Source organism: Microcaecilia unicolor, chromosome 3 (genome assembly GCF_901765095.1).
Source record: "Microcaecilia unicolor chromosome 3, aMicUni1.1, whole genome shotgun sequence".
Lineage (NCBI taxonomy): Eukaryota > Metazoa > Chordata > Amphibia > Gymnophiona > Siphonopidae > Microcaecilia > Microcaecilia unicolor.
This window is the reverse complement of record NC_044033.1, coordinates 535,199,158-535,216,069: the sequence shown is the minus strand read 5'-3', so window position 1 is coordinate 535,216,069 and position 16,912 is coordinate 535,199,158. Positions and strand designations below refer to the sequence as shown.

Genomic DNA, 16,912 nt, shown 5'->3' with positions numbered 1-16,912 from the left:
TTCTGTTTTGTATATTTTCTTGGTTTAGGTGCAGTAGTATATTTTTGTAGGTTGTGGCTTTATAGGAGAAATTGTAATAGTCAGAATAAAATGAAAGGAAAAGGGGCAGATAAGAAAGAAAAGCCTCCTGTATATGCTATGTATTTAGATTTAGATAGTTCAAAAAAATGCACCCCTTTGCAGCATGTCATAGAATTATTCCCATTAGAAAAAAAACAGATTGAAAAAATACATGAGAAATGGGTTAAATATGAAGGAAAAGATTCTGTTTTGAGCTGGTCTCAGGATGGATCATTTGATCGTCCAAAATTATTATCTCTCCTGAGCTATTTACAAGAAAATAAAAATAAAACTAGGCAGAAGAAAAGCTTAGAGAAGCATCTTACAATTTGGAATTTATTTTCTGTAGCAGCAGATCTCTTTCATGCTGATGTAGATAGGATACAAAAAGAGGCAGAAAGAAATAATCCCCCGTCATATGAATCTAGCAGGGACACGTTGTGCCCCCTAAGGGCGACTGATAAAATGAAGGAATTAAAGTCAAAGCGCTCTGTGCCATGCGCTGGGTATTCGGCTCTTGATGACCCCCCCAGTGAGTCAGAAAGTGAAAAGGGAGGGGATAATGAGGACAGTGATGTGGGGACTAGGGAACAGAAAAAGGAAAAAAAACGGGTGAGACAGAAAGAAAAAGGAAAATCTAGTGCAGAATCAGGCACTTACCCTGATTTGAAAACCCTAATTACATCAGAACAATATGATCTGGCAACACAATTTGAAATTGAGGGACGGCTTCGGCTATGTACCGAGTCACCCCCTGAACCTTCCCTTAGAGTAGATCCTCAGACACCCACGTTTAAAATCAGGGAAACACCGCCCAAATTGACACCCAGACCGTCAAAGGCAATTTTTAAGGAAACCCATGTAGCTGCAGAACTTGTGAGATTGGATAAAACTAAATATGGGGCAGAATGGTGGGGAGTTACTAAGAACCTGTTGGAAGTTAAAGATCTCCTTTTCCCCTGTGATAAGGGAGGACCTACCTCACATGAGGACGTACAGAGTTTGACAAAAGTAATAAATAAATATTGCCCCAAGGCGGGAAGCCTGGGCTTTATTAAAGCAGGGCTGGAGTACTGGGACGATTGGTTTTACAAAATGAAACAGGCTGAAGAAGAGGTGGAAGAGGAAGGTAAACAGGAGATTTGCAGTGCTTTAGATAGTAGTGCTTTACACATGCCAGTTATGACGCGCTTGGACGCAGCTGGCAATCGAATACAACATTACAAACCATACACCCCCGTAGATGTTACAACTTTAGTTGCAAAAATTCCCAGTATAGTGAAAGGAGCTCGTATGTGGTTAGATGGGATAGAACAGGCAACTGCAGGGACTCAATTGACTATTGGAGATTTTAAAGCTTTATGTGCAGCATCGGGTATCAGTATTTCTCAACTGGCAGTGCAGTGTGGATATCAGCGTCTGCTGTTACATACTGCAGATGGGGATGTATATGCAGGGAATGTTAAGGCTGCTCTTTCTGCAGCTCTGCATGTAATGTATCCAACCCCGATTGATTTTTCAGCCATAACGGCAAATAAGTGGGACCCTAAAACTGATTTTTCGGCACATTTGACAAAATGTATAAATTTGTATAAGGCTCAAACAGGGCAAGATGCAGATGTGGATCATAATGTAGCAGTATTTTTACACCTATTTATGTCCACACTGCCTGATAATATGCGTAAGAATTTAGATGCTGTTATTGCCCTGTCCTCAAAGCCGTGGCCAGAAATAAGAGAGACATTGATGCATTTTAGTAATGTGCATCGTAAACTGATAGAGACCCCACAGAAAGAACAGGCTAAATTAACTTCTAAGTTAATGACTATGCAGTTAAAGGATTTGGAAAGCAAGGAACAGGATAGAAATAAAAAACAAGAAACAATTGTAACACCCTCTGCCTCACCTCCACAGGTCATTTACTATGTACAACCGGGATATAGCCGGCCGTACCAACCAAGGGGACGAGGTATGGTTAGAGGCAGGGGTAGAGGTCGAGGGATGCAAGGATCAGGACTATCACCTAATAGAAGGGCACATGTACAATGTTGGGGATGTCAGCAATTTGGTCACTATGCTTCAGAATGTTATCAGAATGCAGGAATGCCCCAAGTACAAATGCAGACACAGCAAGGATTGATGCCACAAGTAATAGGGATGCCTGTGAGTGCCCCGCAGACTGCAATACAGCAGCCAGCGACGCAATCACAGGGACCAAGAGCGGCAGTACAGAGACAGGGTACTGTAAATGCTTTTCCAACTTGGCAGAATATTCCAGATCAATGCTATTGACTGGAAGCAGACCAGTGTCAGGAAGAGGGAATGATTTTCAGATTAGACACAAGGGAACCCTTTATTACATTGACAATTGGCAAATATGGAACTCCTGTGAGATTTTTGATAGATACAGGGGCGAGTACTTCTGTGTTGTGTGTAAAACCACTAGGAGTTAAGCTTTCAAATCAGTATAGAACAACAGTGGGATTTACGGGGATAGAACAAAGAAAAAGGCTAACAGAACCGATTCTGGTGCGCTTGGAATGCCAACCGCACGGTTCAAGGGAGGCTGTGGTACCCTTCTTAGTGGCACCTGATTGCCCAGTAAATTTGTGTGGTAGAGACTTATTGTCTCAATTAGGATTGTGTTTAGATTTTGGAAATAAAGAAATACCAAGTTTGCTCACCATGGTTCAACAGTTGAATAATGAAAATAAAGTAAGGGTTATGGAAGAATTACCACAACATATTTGGAGTACAAGTGATTCACCATATGGACTAGCTGTAAATGCAAAACCCCATAAGATAGAATTAATAGAAGGGGCAAAGGGGCCGAAGCAAGACCCTTACCCCATACGACCTAAATTAGTATCCAAAACCCTGGAGCACATTGATAAATTATTGAAATGTGGTATTATTGAACCTTCAGTATCCCCGTATAATACCCCATTGTTTCCAGTCCCAAAAGGGGAAAACAATGTAAGGATAGTACATGATTTAAGAGAGCTAAATGAGGTTACAAAAAATCAATTTCCGATTTGTGCAAATCCTGCTACACTTTTGCACACCCAGAATATATATGCATATAACACTGTTATTGACTTGTCTAATGCATTCTTTTCAATACCTCTTCACCCAGAGTCTAGGGATTTGACGTCATTTATAGTACAGAATGAGGCATACAGGTGGACTAGGATGCCTCAAGGCTTTACTGATAGTCCATCGGTATTCTCAAAACAACTAATGATGGATTTAAAGGATTTCAGGAGTCAATTGCCTGACACGGTGTCATTGTTTGTCTATGTAGATGATATTCTACTGTCTGCTGAGACTGAAGCAGAATGCCTAGAATGGACTAGAAAATTATTTTTGTTATTAGGAGAGCTAGGATATAAATGTAACAAGGAGAAATGTATTGTAGCTCAGTCTACTGTCACCTTTTTAGGACAAAATGTTTCAGCAGAACATAAGGTCATTATACCGGAAGTTATATCTATTTTAAATGAGACTCCGGTACCGCAAACAGTTACCCAGTTACGTGCTGTTTTGGGAATGTTAAATTACTGCAGACAATGGATACCAAATTATACACAAAAAGTAATGAGACTTTATAAACATTTGAAACTGCCCGCAGCCACACCAAAGAATACACTAATTGTATTGGAAGAACAGGATAAGATGGTATTGGCTAAGATTGTGAGGGATTTATTATCCCCAGGACCGTTAGCAGTAATAGATATCCAATCACCTGTGCATCTATGGGTAAAAGACATGGGAAACAGTTGGGCAGCTATGATTAATCAAAATAATGAAGTAAATGCACCAGTAGCTTTTTTGTCAGGCTCTTTTAATCATGTGGAAAAGGGAATGAAAGAGGTACCAAAGTTACTGACAGCTATAGTGGCTGCAGTAGGTAAATGGAGAGCACAAATGCCTTTTGTTCCTATTGTAATACATACCAACCACACGATTAAAACGCTGTTGAGCCCTAGCCAGACGGCATTGACAGCCACTAGATTTGGAAAATATCAAGCAGTACTTTTAGGACAAGATATAAGAATAATACCATTAACTAAAGAACAGAGAAATAAAATAGATCTGCTTTTTCCTGTCAATTTGGAGGGTGAGATTGATACTATAGAAATTCCTACATTTCACTGTCTTACTTTTGAACCCTTATCTGATGGATTAATATGGTTTACAGATGGAGCTTGTGAAAGGACTGTTGCAGGCTTTGCCTGCGTGCAGGTAGATGAGAATCTAAGAAAGATAATGCAAGTACAATATAAAACCCCTCCTGATCATACTGCACAGCATGCTGAACTTTTAGCCGTTATTACGGCCTTACAACACACTGATATGACTCAAAATGTCACTATATATACTGATAGTGGTTACATTGCAAGTTCACTACAGTATCATATATTAAAATGGCAGCGTAGGGGGATGATAACCAGTGCAGGTAAAAATTTACAACATTACACATATTGGAAATTGCTGTTTGAAATTTTGGCAAGAAGGGAACGTGAAGGTAGAAAAACTGCAGTTGTGTGGACCCCGGCCCACACTGAAAAGCCAACTTTTGAGGCACTAGGTAATGCAATGGCTGATGCAGCAGCAACGGAGGTGGTTAAGCAAAGTGAAAAGATTTTGTATAATACTAGACAGACACAGGAAGGGCCACTTACGAATGTAGATAAGATTGAAATGTGGCAGCCAGAGGGACAGGAAAGTGAAAAATGGTTGAAGAGAGGATGTATGAAGTTGGGAAGTGAATGGTTTAATGAGGAAGAAGGATTACCTTGCATGCCAATGAGCCAGGCGATTAAGGTATTGGCTGAGTGGCATGCAACCATGCATTGGAATAAAGATACAATGAAACAACAGTTTGAGCAAAGATTTTGGACTTTAAAAATTGATAACTTGATTCAACAGGTTGTGCAGAATTGCATGGTATGTAATATTAACATACCTAAACGAGGTCCTAAAATATCACCTGGGACACTTCCAATACCAGAAGGCCCAGCAAAAGAATGGTATATTGACTTCACTGATATGATTATTCCAGTGCAGGGAAAAAGGTATTTGTTAGTTTGGGTGGATGCTTTTCAAGGTGGGTAGAAGCATTTCCATGTAAAAGGGAGACAGCACATGAAGTGGTACAATGCCTGGTAACTCATATTATGCCAAGACATGGGTGTCCATCTAGAATAATTTCTGATAACGGGACACATTTTAATAACAGTGTTTTGAAAGAAATGGCAACGATTATGGGTTTAACACACAGAAAGGTATCAGTGTATCGCCCCACCTCCAATGGTTTGGTGGAACGCTACAATGGCATTTTAAAAACAAAATTGAGAGTCTTACTAAAATCTCTCAATAAAGAAATGGTGGGAAAATTATATACCTGGCTTGATTTGTTACCATTAGCTTTGATGGTTATAAGGGCCCAACCTAATGGGCGTACTAAATTGACCCCATTCCAAATTCAGACAGGACGTCATTTCTTCCCGATGCAGACAGCAAGTACTGATAATACAACTCAGTACTGGCAAAAATTACAACCAATGCTAAATTTGACCAGTGACATGATTCGTACAAATGTATCACATCAGGTAGGGAATAATGATGTTTGTGCTTTTAAAGTAGGTGACCTAGTACTGCGAAAGAACTTTACACATAAAACATGGAAGGATCCTGTGTATGTAGGGCCTTTTGCTATCACGGCCCTTACTCAGACCTCTGCCCGTCTGGAAGGTCATACTTCTTGGATACACTTATCAGATATTCGACGAACTAATAATATTGAAATGGACAAAGAATAAACAAACATGTCCCGAAACATGATGGTATTGGGATGTTGTTGTTTGTTAATGGACAATGAACACATATGATAATAGACTTGTTACAGTGGCCAAGATGTTGAATTTGACTGATTGTATCATATGTGCCCATATCCTTGTCCTTGCCAACTATGATATATGGGACTACAATGATAAAACCATGACTGTGATCCCAATAATACCTGTGTAAGAGATGATGAAAACCTTCATTGGACAAATGAGACTATTTATAAGCAAGCCTTGCTTATGGACAAGTACCCACAGACATCATGTTGGTGTCTGATTAATAGTATGACAACTGAACACATTCCCCCGATAAAGTGCACTTACACGCAGAATGTTGTAACAACTGTTAATGAATGTTATGCTTTTAATTTGTGTAATTTTTAATGCCACATCAGCTAATGAAAAGTAAGAATGAATGACAGTGTACTTCCCTTTGATGAAGCTCACTGTCCTATAAATTATATACCTCAAGAAATATGTACCCTAGTACAATTGAATCTGTTTAATGTTGTATAACATGTATTAGCATGTTTGCAAAAATGTGCCAGGATGCTTTTAAAATGATAACTGAAAAAGAATGAATAGAACTTTAATATGTCAGCCAAAAATATTGAAAAAGCGTGCAGAAACTGAATGCCACAAACAAGGGGGGAGGAGATTTAGAAGGGAGGTAAGGAAACAACAGACTGGAGCTGAAACAGATGTTTGAGGCCTGAAACAATTAGTCCTCAAAAGGGAGGATTTGTTGAACAAAAGCATAAAAATGTTGAATAAAAGTATTAAAAATTGAAGTGGAATGCTTCAAAGAACAGCAGAGCTAGCTGGTTCAACACTAAATCTCCTGGGACATGATGGGGCCCACATCCATCAGCCAAAGGCAGGCTCCAGAAAGTCTGTGGGCTAAATAGGGGGGTAATAGAAAGCAGATGTTCTGCACATGATTAACAGTTTGTGGTATTCAGAGACTTGCACAGGAATGTTGTATGAGAGAATTAGTCAGAGGCCCGGTATAAAACTAGAGGGAACAAAGAAATAAGTAAGCATTTTGAATTTCTCTTTGTCTGTCTATAGCATTGCTTTAAGCACTCTGATTTCTCTCTCTGCTGTACATTGCTTTGTTTTTAAGCATTCATTCTGACTCCTTAGCTTTAAGCATGCTAATATCTTTGCTGTATATTGCTTGTGTAGATATGATTTGAGTACAGAAATGCTTCCTGACTATCCCAATTAAGGGTAATCAGTAGAATTGTAAATAAACTGTTATATTAAATATGAAATTCGTCTAGTCTTCTCTTCAATACAAATGCAACAAATAAATAAATTAGAACACTACTACTACTAATGATCATTTCTATACAGTCTATACATTTCTATATATTATCTACGGTGAAGCTCCGGGATACATGACAGACTTGATCAACCTACCAACTAGAAACACATCTGAATCAACACGAATGTACCTAAATCTGCAGTACCCAAGCTGCAAAAGACTCAAATACAAATCAACATACACGTCCAGTTCTTCCTACATAAGCACACAACTGTGGAACGCATTACCAAAAACCTTGAAAACTACGAACGACCACCTAAACTTCCGGAAAACACTAAAAACTAACCTGTTTAAAAAGGCATATCCTACCAATCCCACATAAATGCCTGATCTCTGCAACACAACAAAACTAAAGAACTTAATGGACATAACACAACTCTTCCGTTGTACAATTCCCTAGTGTGGCTGTGCCACATGAACTTTATCTTACCACATCATCACTTTGTATTTGTTTACACCGGAGACTGTAATGCCTCTCCTGTGCTATGTAAGCCACACTGAGCCTACAAATAGGTGGGAAAATGTGGGATATAAATGTAACAAATAAATAAATATACAGCTACTAGATGTACGCCGCGCCGCACACATTACATGCAGGTACTTTCTCTGTCCCTAGTGAGCTCAAACTGCCCCTGTGGTATATCTTATTACCTTGAACAAATAACTTTATCTTCTATCAACACAGGCACCCAATTAGAGTATAAACATGTAGACAGTGAAAAATTGCAGGAAGATCTTTGGAAATTGAAAGACTGGGCATCCAAATGGCAGATGAAACTTAATGTGGACAAATGCAAAGTGATGCACATTGGAAAGAATCATCCAAATCATAGTTACCTAAGGCTAGGGTGCACCTTGGGGGGTCAGCATCCAAGAAAAAGATCTAGATGTCATTGTAGATAATATGCTGAAATTCTCTGCTCAGTGTGTGGCAGCGGAGGCCAAAACAGCAAACAGGATGCTAGGAATTATTAGGACAGGGATGGTAAATAAGCATGAACATACTTTAATGCCTCTGTATCACTCCATGGTGTGAACTCACCTTCAGTATTGCTTTCAGTTCTGGTTGCCATATCTTAAAATAGATACAGCAGAATTAGAAAAGGTTCAAAGAAGAATGACCAAAATGATAAAGGGGATGGAACTCTTCTCATATGAGGAAAGGCTAAGGAGGTTGGGGCTTTTCAGGTTGGAAAACAGATGGATAAGGGGAGATATGATTGAGGTCTACAAAATCCTGAGTGTAGAACGAGTAGAAATAAATCGATTTTACACTCTTTTAAAAATTACAAACACTAGGGAACACTCAATGAAGCTACATGGAAATACATGAGGATAAAAAAGGTTTAGACAAATTCCTGGAGGAAAAGTCCATAGACTGTTATTGAGACAGACACAGAGAAGCACTGAATGTTGCTGCTAATAGAGTTTCTTCCAGGTACTTGTGACCTGGCTTGGCCACTGTTTGGAAAGCTGAATACCGGCCTAAATAGACCATTGGTCTGACCTAGTATGGCTACTTGCAAGTTCTATCTGAAATCTAAAAGCCTTGCAGAACAGACCATAGTAAATAAGGTGTCCTTAAATAAAAATCAGACAAAAGATTGCAAATTAACACTGTCAACTTGTAGGGGTATTTCCCTGTGATCTAGCCTGAGCTGGTCTTGGCCTATACAAGTCTATGACATCTTGGTACAATAAGATGGCTGCTGCAACCCTCTGACCTGCTCATCTCTGTGTCAGCAAGATCCAGCTTCAGCTTGTGGAAAATCACTGACAGGCTTGCTGAAGCCAAGGACATTCTGTGTTCCAACCATCCCCCTTCTATCTCTGAGAAGCTGAGAAGGGAGGCAGAGCCATGGCACCAGAAGTTACTATCTCTATGGTCACAAAACAAAGAACTCTTCTTACCCATGCACTGGACTGTACGAGAAGGATTGGTCAAGGCTAGCAGCCGAGCGAGAGGTCTGGAAGAACGCGGGAAGAGTGGGAGAAAGGTTAGTTGGAGACCCTCGGAGGAGGAGTACCTGTGAAGGAACTGAGAAATCCAGCAAGGCTCGGGGTGAGCTAGAGACTGTATGATACCAACCTTGTGACCTACATAACTGGTGCAAATACCTGTGGCAGAGATATTGGCTCTGAATACCAACGGAGCGACGGAAACCTGCTTGGTTGCTGAGTAAGACCTGCACTATATCTAAGACACAGACAGCTGAGATAGCGTCTGGGGAGATTCTGCTCTGGTCTTATCCGAAGCCGTCATCAGGACAGCGTGGTAAGATCACAGTGATATATTTCCTGGTCTGTGGTTAGGCAGTGGTTTTATCTAAGTACGACTGGTTTATGTCAGCTCTTGGTCAGGGACAGCTGCTAATGTGTATTTTGCATAAGATGTGATAAGTTTTCATAAGGATCATTAGGATGTCATTTGTACTGTTCTAATCATTACTGTACGTAGTCTCAGAATAATCAGAGTGTAGTTAGCCAATATATTTTGTTAGTGTGCATATCAGTAAGAGATATTATATTGTATATAAGCTATTGCAGAGTGTTCCTATTTTTCTACCTACAATAAATTATAATATTATCATCTGTGACGTGGCTTTGGTTCTTTGGCGGGGAACAAAACACTGGCAGGGTGCCAGCAACAGGGTTCCTATATAATTTTCCCCTAGACTGAGCGGGAACCTTGTAATAAGTATTATCAGGGAATAATTATTGCCCTAATTACTTATTTTCACCCTACAAACTACTGAGCAAGATGTAAACAGGAACACCAAACATAGTTTGAAATGTCTATATGCAAACACCAGAAGCCTAAGAAATAAGATGGGAGAGTTAGAATATATTGCACTAAATGAAAAATGAAATATAATAGGAATCTCTGAGACCTGGTGGAAGGAGGATAACCAGTGGGACACTGTCATACCAGGGTACAAATTATATTGCAGTGATAGGGTGGATCGAATTGGTGGAGGGGTAGCATTGTATATTAAGGAGAGCCTTGAAACAAATAGATTGAAAATTCTTCAAGAAACAAAACACATCTTGGAAATCCTATGGACTGAAATTCCACGTGTAAAGGGGAAAAGGACAGTGATAGGACTACTTTCTGGAGAAGCTGGTATAGGAGCCAATAAGAGAAGGAAACATTCTAGACCTAGTCCTTACTGGAGTGCATGATCTGGTGCAGGAGATAACGGTGCTGGGGCCATTTGATATCAGCTTTGGAGTAAGTACACACAGAAAATCCAATACATTAGCGTTTAACTTTCAAAAATGAGACTTTGATAAAATGAGAATAACTTAGAGGAGCAGCTGCAAAGGTCAAATATTTACATCAGGCCTGAATAGTAAAGTTGAATGGAGTGTGTTTTCCTGAAAGGGTACAAATTATATTGTAGTGATAGAGTGGATCGAATCGGTGGAGGGATAGCTTTGTATGTTAAGGAGAGCCTTGAATCAAATAGACTGAAAATTCTGCAGGGAACAAAACACATCTTAGAATCTCTATGGATTGAAATTCCATGTGTAAAGGGGAAAAGGACAGTGATAGGAATGTACTACCGTCAACCTGGCCAGGATGAACAGAGGGATGTAGAAATGTTATCAGAAATTATGGAGGCTAACAAACTGGGCAACACAATAATAATGGGTGATTTCAATTACCCCAATATTGACTGGGTAAATGTAACATCAGGGCACGCTAGGGAGGTAAAATTTCTTGACGAAATCAAGGACTGCTTTATGGAGCTGTTCGTACAGGATCCAACAAGGGAAGGAAAAATTCTAACCCTAGTCCTTAGTGGAGCACATTATTTGGTGCAGGAGGTAATGGTGCTGGGGCCGCTTGATAAAAGCAAACATAATATGATCAGATTTGATATCTGGAGTACGTACACACAGGAAATCCAATATGTTAGCATTTAATTTTCAAAAAGGAGAGCAATGACAAAATGAGAAGAACATTGAAAAAAAGAAGAGCAGTTGCGAAGGTCAGAAATTTACATTAGGCGTGGATGCTATTCAAAAATACTATCCGGGAAGCCAGGCCAGTTATATTTCATGTATTAGAAAAGGAGGAAGGTTGTTTAAGGAATGAGTCCATCGGATCTCTTTAAAAAAATACCTACAAGAAGTAGCTATTCCCCCATATAACAAGATCTACTATCTATCATTGCCTAAACAATCAGAAGCTGGTGTTAAGGTTGGAGAATCATTATCTTCAAAATAACCATTGGTATTACAACAAAATGTTCAAGAGATCCAAGATATCTGAGCTTTGTTAGAAGAATCAATCTCAGAAGTGGCTCAATGTCGAGCTTTAATAGTATCACTAGTTTTTGAGCAAGATCTGAATTCTATAATTAAAATGTACTTTAAAAACTCCTTAAAACCATATTGTGGACAAAGAATCTGGATTTTTCCGGATGTCATTAAATCAACACAAGACAGGAGGAAACAATTTTTGACTTTAACAGAAGAGACCAGGGCAATGGGAGCTACATTTCTATTAGTTTATCCTTGCAAATATTTAGTTAAATAGATGGGAAATAAATATGTATTCTTTGAACCAGAACACCTAAAAAATTTCTTGAAATGAAAAAAAATATCCAATAAGCCAAAAGAGTAAGAGTAAGACAACTGATTACTAAATGTATATAATGGGATATTACAGACCAGGCCATTTACTAATCTTACTTTATAATTTTTCATTATGATCGCCTTATCTTCCACACGTCTCCCCCTTTGATTTAGATTGTGGTCTAAGGAAATGAAAACTTGACTGTGAAAAAGCATTGTTATTTGTTTCTTTGAGAGTTATTCTCAAATTTTTCATTGTATTTCCATGCATGTGTATCATGTAAAATTGTAAAAAAGCAATTAAATAAATGATTAAAAAAAAAAAAAGAAGGAGGAAAGAATGCCAAACGACAGCAGTGAGGTGAAGGAAACTATCAGAGCTAAAAGAAAATCCTTCAGAAAATAATAAGAAACAGTATAAGGAATGGCAAGTCAAATGCAAAGAGCTGAGAGAGAAGGCAAGGAAAGATTTTGAAAAGAGGACTGTGTTGGAGGCAACACACATAGTAAAAACCTTTTTAGGTATATTAGAAGCAAGAAGCCGCCAAAAGAATCAGTTGGACTGCTAGATGATCGAGGGGTAAAAGGGGCACTCAGGGAAATCAAAGCCATAGCAAAGAGATTAAATGAATTCTTTGCTTCGGTCTTCACCGAGGAAGATTTGGGAGAGATACCGGTGCCAGAAATGGTATTCAAAGTCGACGAGTCAGAGAAACTGAATGAAATATCTATAAACCTGGAGGATGTAATCGCACAATTTGACAATTTGAAGAGTACCAAATCGCCTAGACTGGATGGCATTCATCCCATGGTACCAGAAGATTGGAGGATGTCGATTTTTTAAAAAGGTTCCAGAGGTGAGCTGAGAAATTATAGACAGGTGAGCCTGACATCAGTGCCAGGCAAAATGGTAGAGACTACTATAAAGAACAAAATTACAGACCATATTCAAAAGCATGGATTAATGAGACAAAGCCAACATAGATTTAGTGAAGGGATATTTTGCCTCACAAATCTATTACATTTCTTTGAAGGGGTGAACACACATGTGGATAAAGGTGAACCAGTTGATATTGTGTATTTAGATGTTCAAAAGTCATTTGACAAAGTACCTCAGGAAAGACTCCAGAGGGAACTGGAGAGCCATGGGATAGGAGGTACTGTTTTGTGGATTAAAAATTGGTTAAAAGACAAAAAAAACAAAGGGTAGTAAATGGTCAGAATTCTCAATGGAGAAGGGTAGATAGTTCGGTTCCCTAGGGGTCTGTGCTGGGACTGCTGCTTTTTAACATATTTATAAATAATCTAGAAATGGGAATAATTAGTGAGGAAATTAAATTTGCTGACGACACAAAGTTATTCAAAGTTGTTAAATTGCAAGAGAATTGTGAAAAATTACAAGAGGATTTTATGAGATTGGGCATCCAAATGGCAGATGATGTTTAATTTGAGCAAGTGCAAAGTGATGCATGTGGGAAGGACGAACTCGAATTATAGCTACATAATACAAGGTTCCACATTAGGGGTCACTGACTAAGAAAGGGATCTAGAAGCCATCATTAATGATGCATTGAAACCCTCTGCTCAGTGTGCGGTGGCAGCTAAGAAAGCAAATAGAATGTTAGGTATTATCAGGAAAGGAATGAAAAACAAAAATGAGGACGTTATAATGCCTTTGTATCGCTACATGGTGCGACCGCATCTCAAATATTGTGTTCAATTCTGGTTGCTGCATCTAAAAAAGATATAGTGGAATTAGAAAAGGTACAGAGAAGGGCGATAAAAATGATAAAGGGGATGAGACGACTTCCTTATGAGGAAAGGCCAACGTGGCTAGGGCTCTTTGGCTTGGAGAACAGACGGCTGAGGGGAGATATGATCGAAGTCTATAAAATAATGAGTGAACGGGTTGACATGAATCAATTGTTTACTCTTTCCAAAAATAGTAGGACTAGGGGGTATGTAAATGAAGCTAGAAAGTAGTAAATTTAAAACGAATCGGAGAAAATCTTTCTTCACTCAACATTTAATTAAATTCTGGTATTCGTTGCCAGAGAATGTAGTAAAAGCAGTTAGCTAAGTGGGGTTTCAAAAAAGTTTGGACGGCTTCCTACAGGAAAAGTCCATAGACCATGATTAAAATGGGCTTAGGGAAAATCCACTACATATTTCTAGGATAAGCAGCATAAAATGTACTGTACTTTTTGGGGATCTTGCCAGGTACTTCTGACCTGGATTGGCCATTGTTGGAAACAGGATGCTGGGCTTGATGGATCTTTGGTCTGTCCCAGTATGGCAGTACTTATATAGGACATTTCTAGAACATAGCACTTAGAAGGAGCTTATTCTATTGAGGAATGCAACATCTACTTTTCTTTTGTACAATATAAGCCTAACGGTACATATGCATCTAAAAGTTAGCCGAGAGCACTTACACAGCTTTCGAGCTGGTGTCAGTGTTACTGCCTAATTGTCACAGACAGGAACTAAGTTATAGCATTCTGTAAGTCCTCTCCTTGCTCCACCTCTGCACATGTTATGCAAATTAAAAAGATATTTGCACAATAGAGCTTAGGGAGAATTCTGGCTATTATTCAAAACATTTGTGTGTGTAATTGGCATCTACTTTATGCATAAGCTTACCTACATGTCAAAGCCTGTTTGTGTGCCTAAAACATTGTTGTACAATTTTTACATCGTTTCCCCATCTCATTGAATCTCAATGTATGGACTTGAATATGATTGACAGACGATTTTCTTTTTTTCTTTTGTCTTACTTAATATTGAAATATGTTTATTGTTATATCATACTTTTCTGTAGAAGTGCTTTTCTTTGCTTAATTTTTGAATTATTGATAAATTAACCCCCCACTCAAAAAAAATACATTGTTTGCCATTTTAAATGGCTGTACAATTTTAACATCATTCCCCCCTCCCATTTACCCCCCCCAAAAAAATAAAAAATAAAAAACAAAACAAAACAAAACAATGCCTTACCCATACAGTTCCTTTCCTTGGGGCAATAAAAAAGGCCTTGAATCCCAGATAGCCAGCATCCAGGTAGTGAACTCCACAAACTCCGTAACTAAAACAATTTATAGAGAATAATTAGATGTAAAGATGTTTCTGCTTAAATATTCTCTTACTATAGTCCTTGCATGCATACTTTAAATATGATTTAAATTAAATTGAGGCTTCTGTGATGCTCCCTCTGCAAACAGACAGACTACTTTCTTCTCAATTATTGCTCAGTGACACTTGATGTCTCTGATCCCAGTAAAAATCTACAGAAACGTACATTCACTATTTACTAGGCCATTACATTATGGAAATATGACAGATCTAAGAAAACAGAAAGCTGAGAACAAGTATCAAGGGGAATAGAAAACAAGGGCACCTGGCAAGCTTCCCAAACGTACAAACATTCTATACATGTTATTCCTGGAATTGTGGATTTTTCCCAAGTCCATTTAGTAGCGATTTATGGACTTGTCCTTTAAGAAACCGTCTAACCCATTTTTAAACTCTGCCAAGTTAACCGCCTTCACCACGTTCTCCGGCAAAGATTTCCAGAGTTTAATTACATGTTGCGTGAAGAAATATTTTCTCCTATTTGTTTTAAATGTACTACACTGTAGTTTCATCGCATGCCCCCTATTCCTAATATTTTTGGAAAGCGTGAACAGACGCTTCACATCCACCTATTCTACTACTACTACTTAACATTTCTAGAGCGCTACTAGGGTTACGCAGCGCTGTACAAATTATTTTATATACCTATATCTTGTCTCCTCTCAGCCGTCTCTTCTCCAAGCTGAAAAGCCCTAGCCTCCTTAGTCTTTCTTCATAGGGAAGTTGTCCCATCCCCGCTATCATTTTCGTCGCCCTTTGCTGCACTTTTTCCAATTCCACTATATCTTTCTTGAGATGCGGCGACCAGAATTGAACACAATACTCAAGGTGCAGTCGCACCATGGAGCGATATAACGGCATTATAACATCCTCACACCTGTTTTCCATACCTTTCCTAATAATACCCAACATTCTATTTGCTTTCAGAGCCGCAGCAGCACAATGAGCAGGTTTCAGTGTATTATCAATGACGACACCCAGATCCCTTTCTTGTTCCGTAACTCCTAATGTGGAACCTTGCATGACGTACCTATAATTCGGGTTATTTTTTCCCCACATGCATCACCTTGCACTTGCTCATATTAAACATCATCTGCCATTTAGCCGCCCAGTCTCGTAAGGTCCTTCTGTAATTTTTCACAATCCTGTCACGAGTTAACGACTTTGAATAACTTTGTGTCATCAGCAATCAGAATCCACAACAAAACCCTACGCGATCATTTGAATTCTGTCTTGTTTTACAGACCTCCAGGTAACTGGAACAAATGCCAAATTAGCTTCATGGACTTCATCTCAAACACATGTGTAACCAACTCCAATGTACTAGTACTAGGAGACATCAACCTTCATTTAGAAGACCCAAACTCAATCAACACACGGGAATGTAAGGAATTCCTCCACTTATGGGATCGCAAATGGCCACAAATGCAAGCAACCCACGTCAAAGGGCACACACTTGATCTCATCTCACACAAACTTTCAACAGACCAGAACTTAATAATAACCGGTATTAACTGGACTGAAACACCCTGGACTGATCACTACAAACTAAACTTATCCCTACACTGGCGGAAGAAGGGATTACACCAAATACAAGAACACACATCCTACAGCACAAGAGGTCAAGCAGACACGAAAACATTCTGGCAACTGATATAGAACAATGAATGGACTGCACAAACAGACTCCATATACTTCCTGATGGAATGGGATAAAAGATGCAAATGCATACTAGATGAAATAGTACCCTTACGAAAGCATAAATTGATACCATGGTTCAACGATGAACTAAAAAAGCTAAAAACACAATCCAGGAAATTCGAACGAGCATGGAAAAAAAAAAAGACGAACACACACTCAACACATGGAAACAATCACAAAGAAAATACAAATACACAATAAGACAGATAGATCATACTATAAAACTAAAATAGGGACAGATTACAAAGACATGAAG

The 16,912-nt window shown here is 38.9% G+C and overlaps 1 protein-coding gene across 4 annotated transcripts in view; it reads right to left on the bottom strand.

Annotated features, from left to right (window-relative positions):
* Positions 1-16,912, bottom strand: part of GTF3C2 (general transcription factor IIIC subunit 2) — a 317,364-nt gene that overhangs the window by 38,622 nt on the left and 261,830 nt on the right. For all 4 annotated transcript variants that reach the window (XM_030199231.1, XM_030199230.1, XM_030199228.1 and 1 more), the window contains one exon: positions 14,821-14,908. In XM_030199231.1, the coding sequence (XP_030055091.1) occupies positions 14,821-14,908 (88 nt within the window). The remainder of the gene's footprint in view (positions 1-14,820; positions 14,909-16,912) is intronic.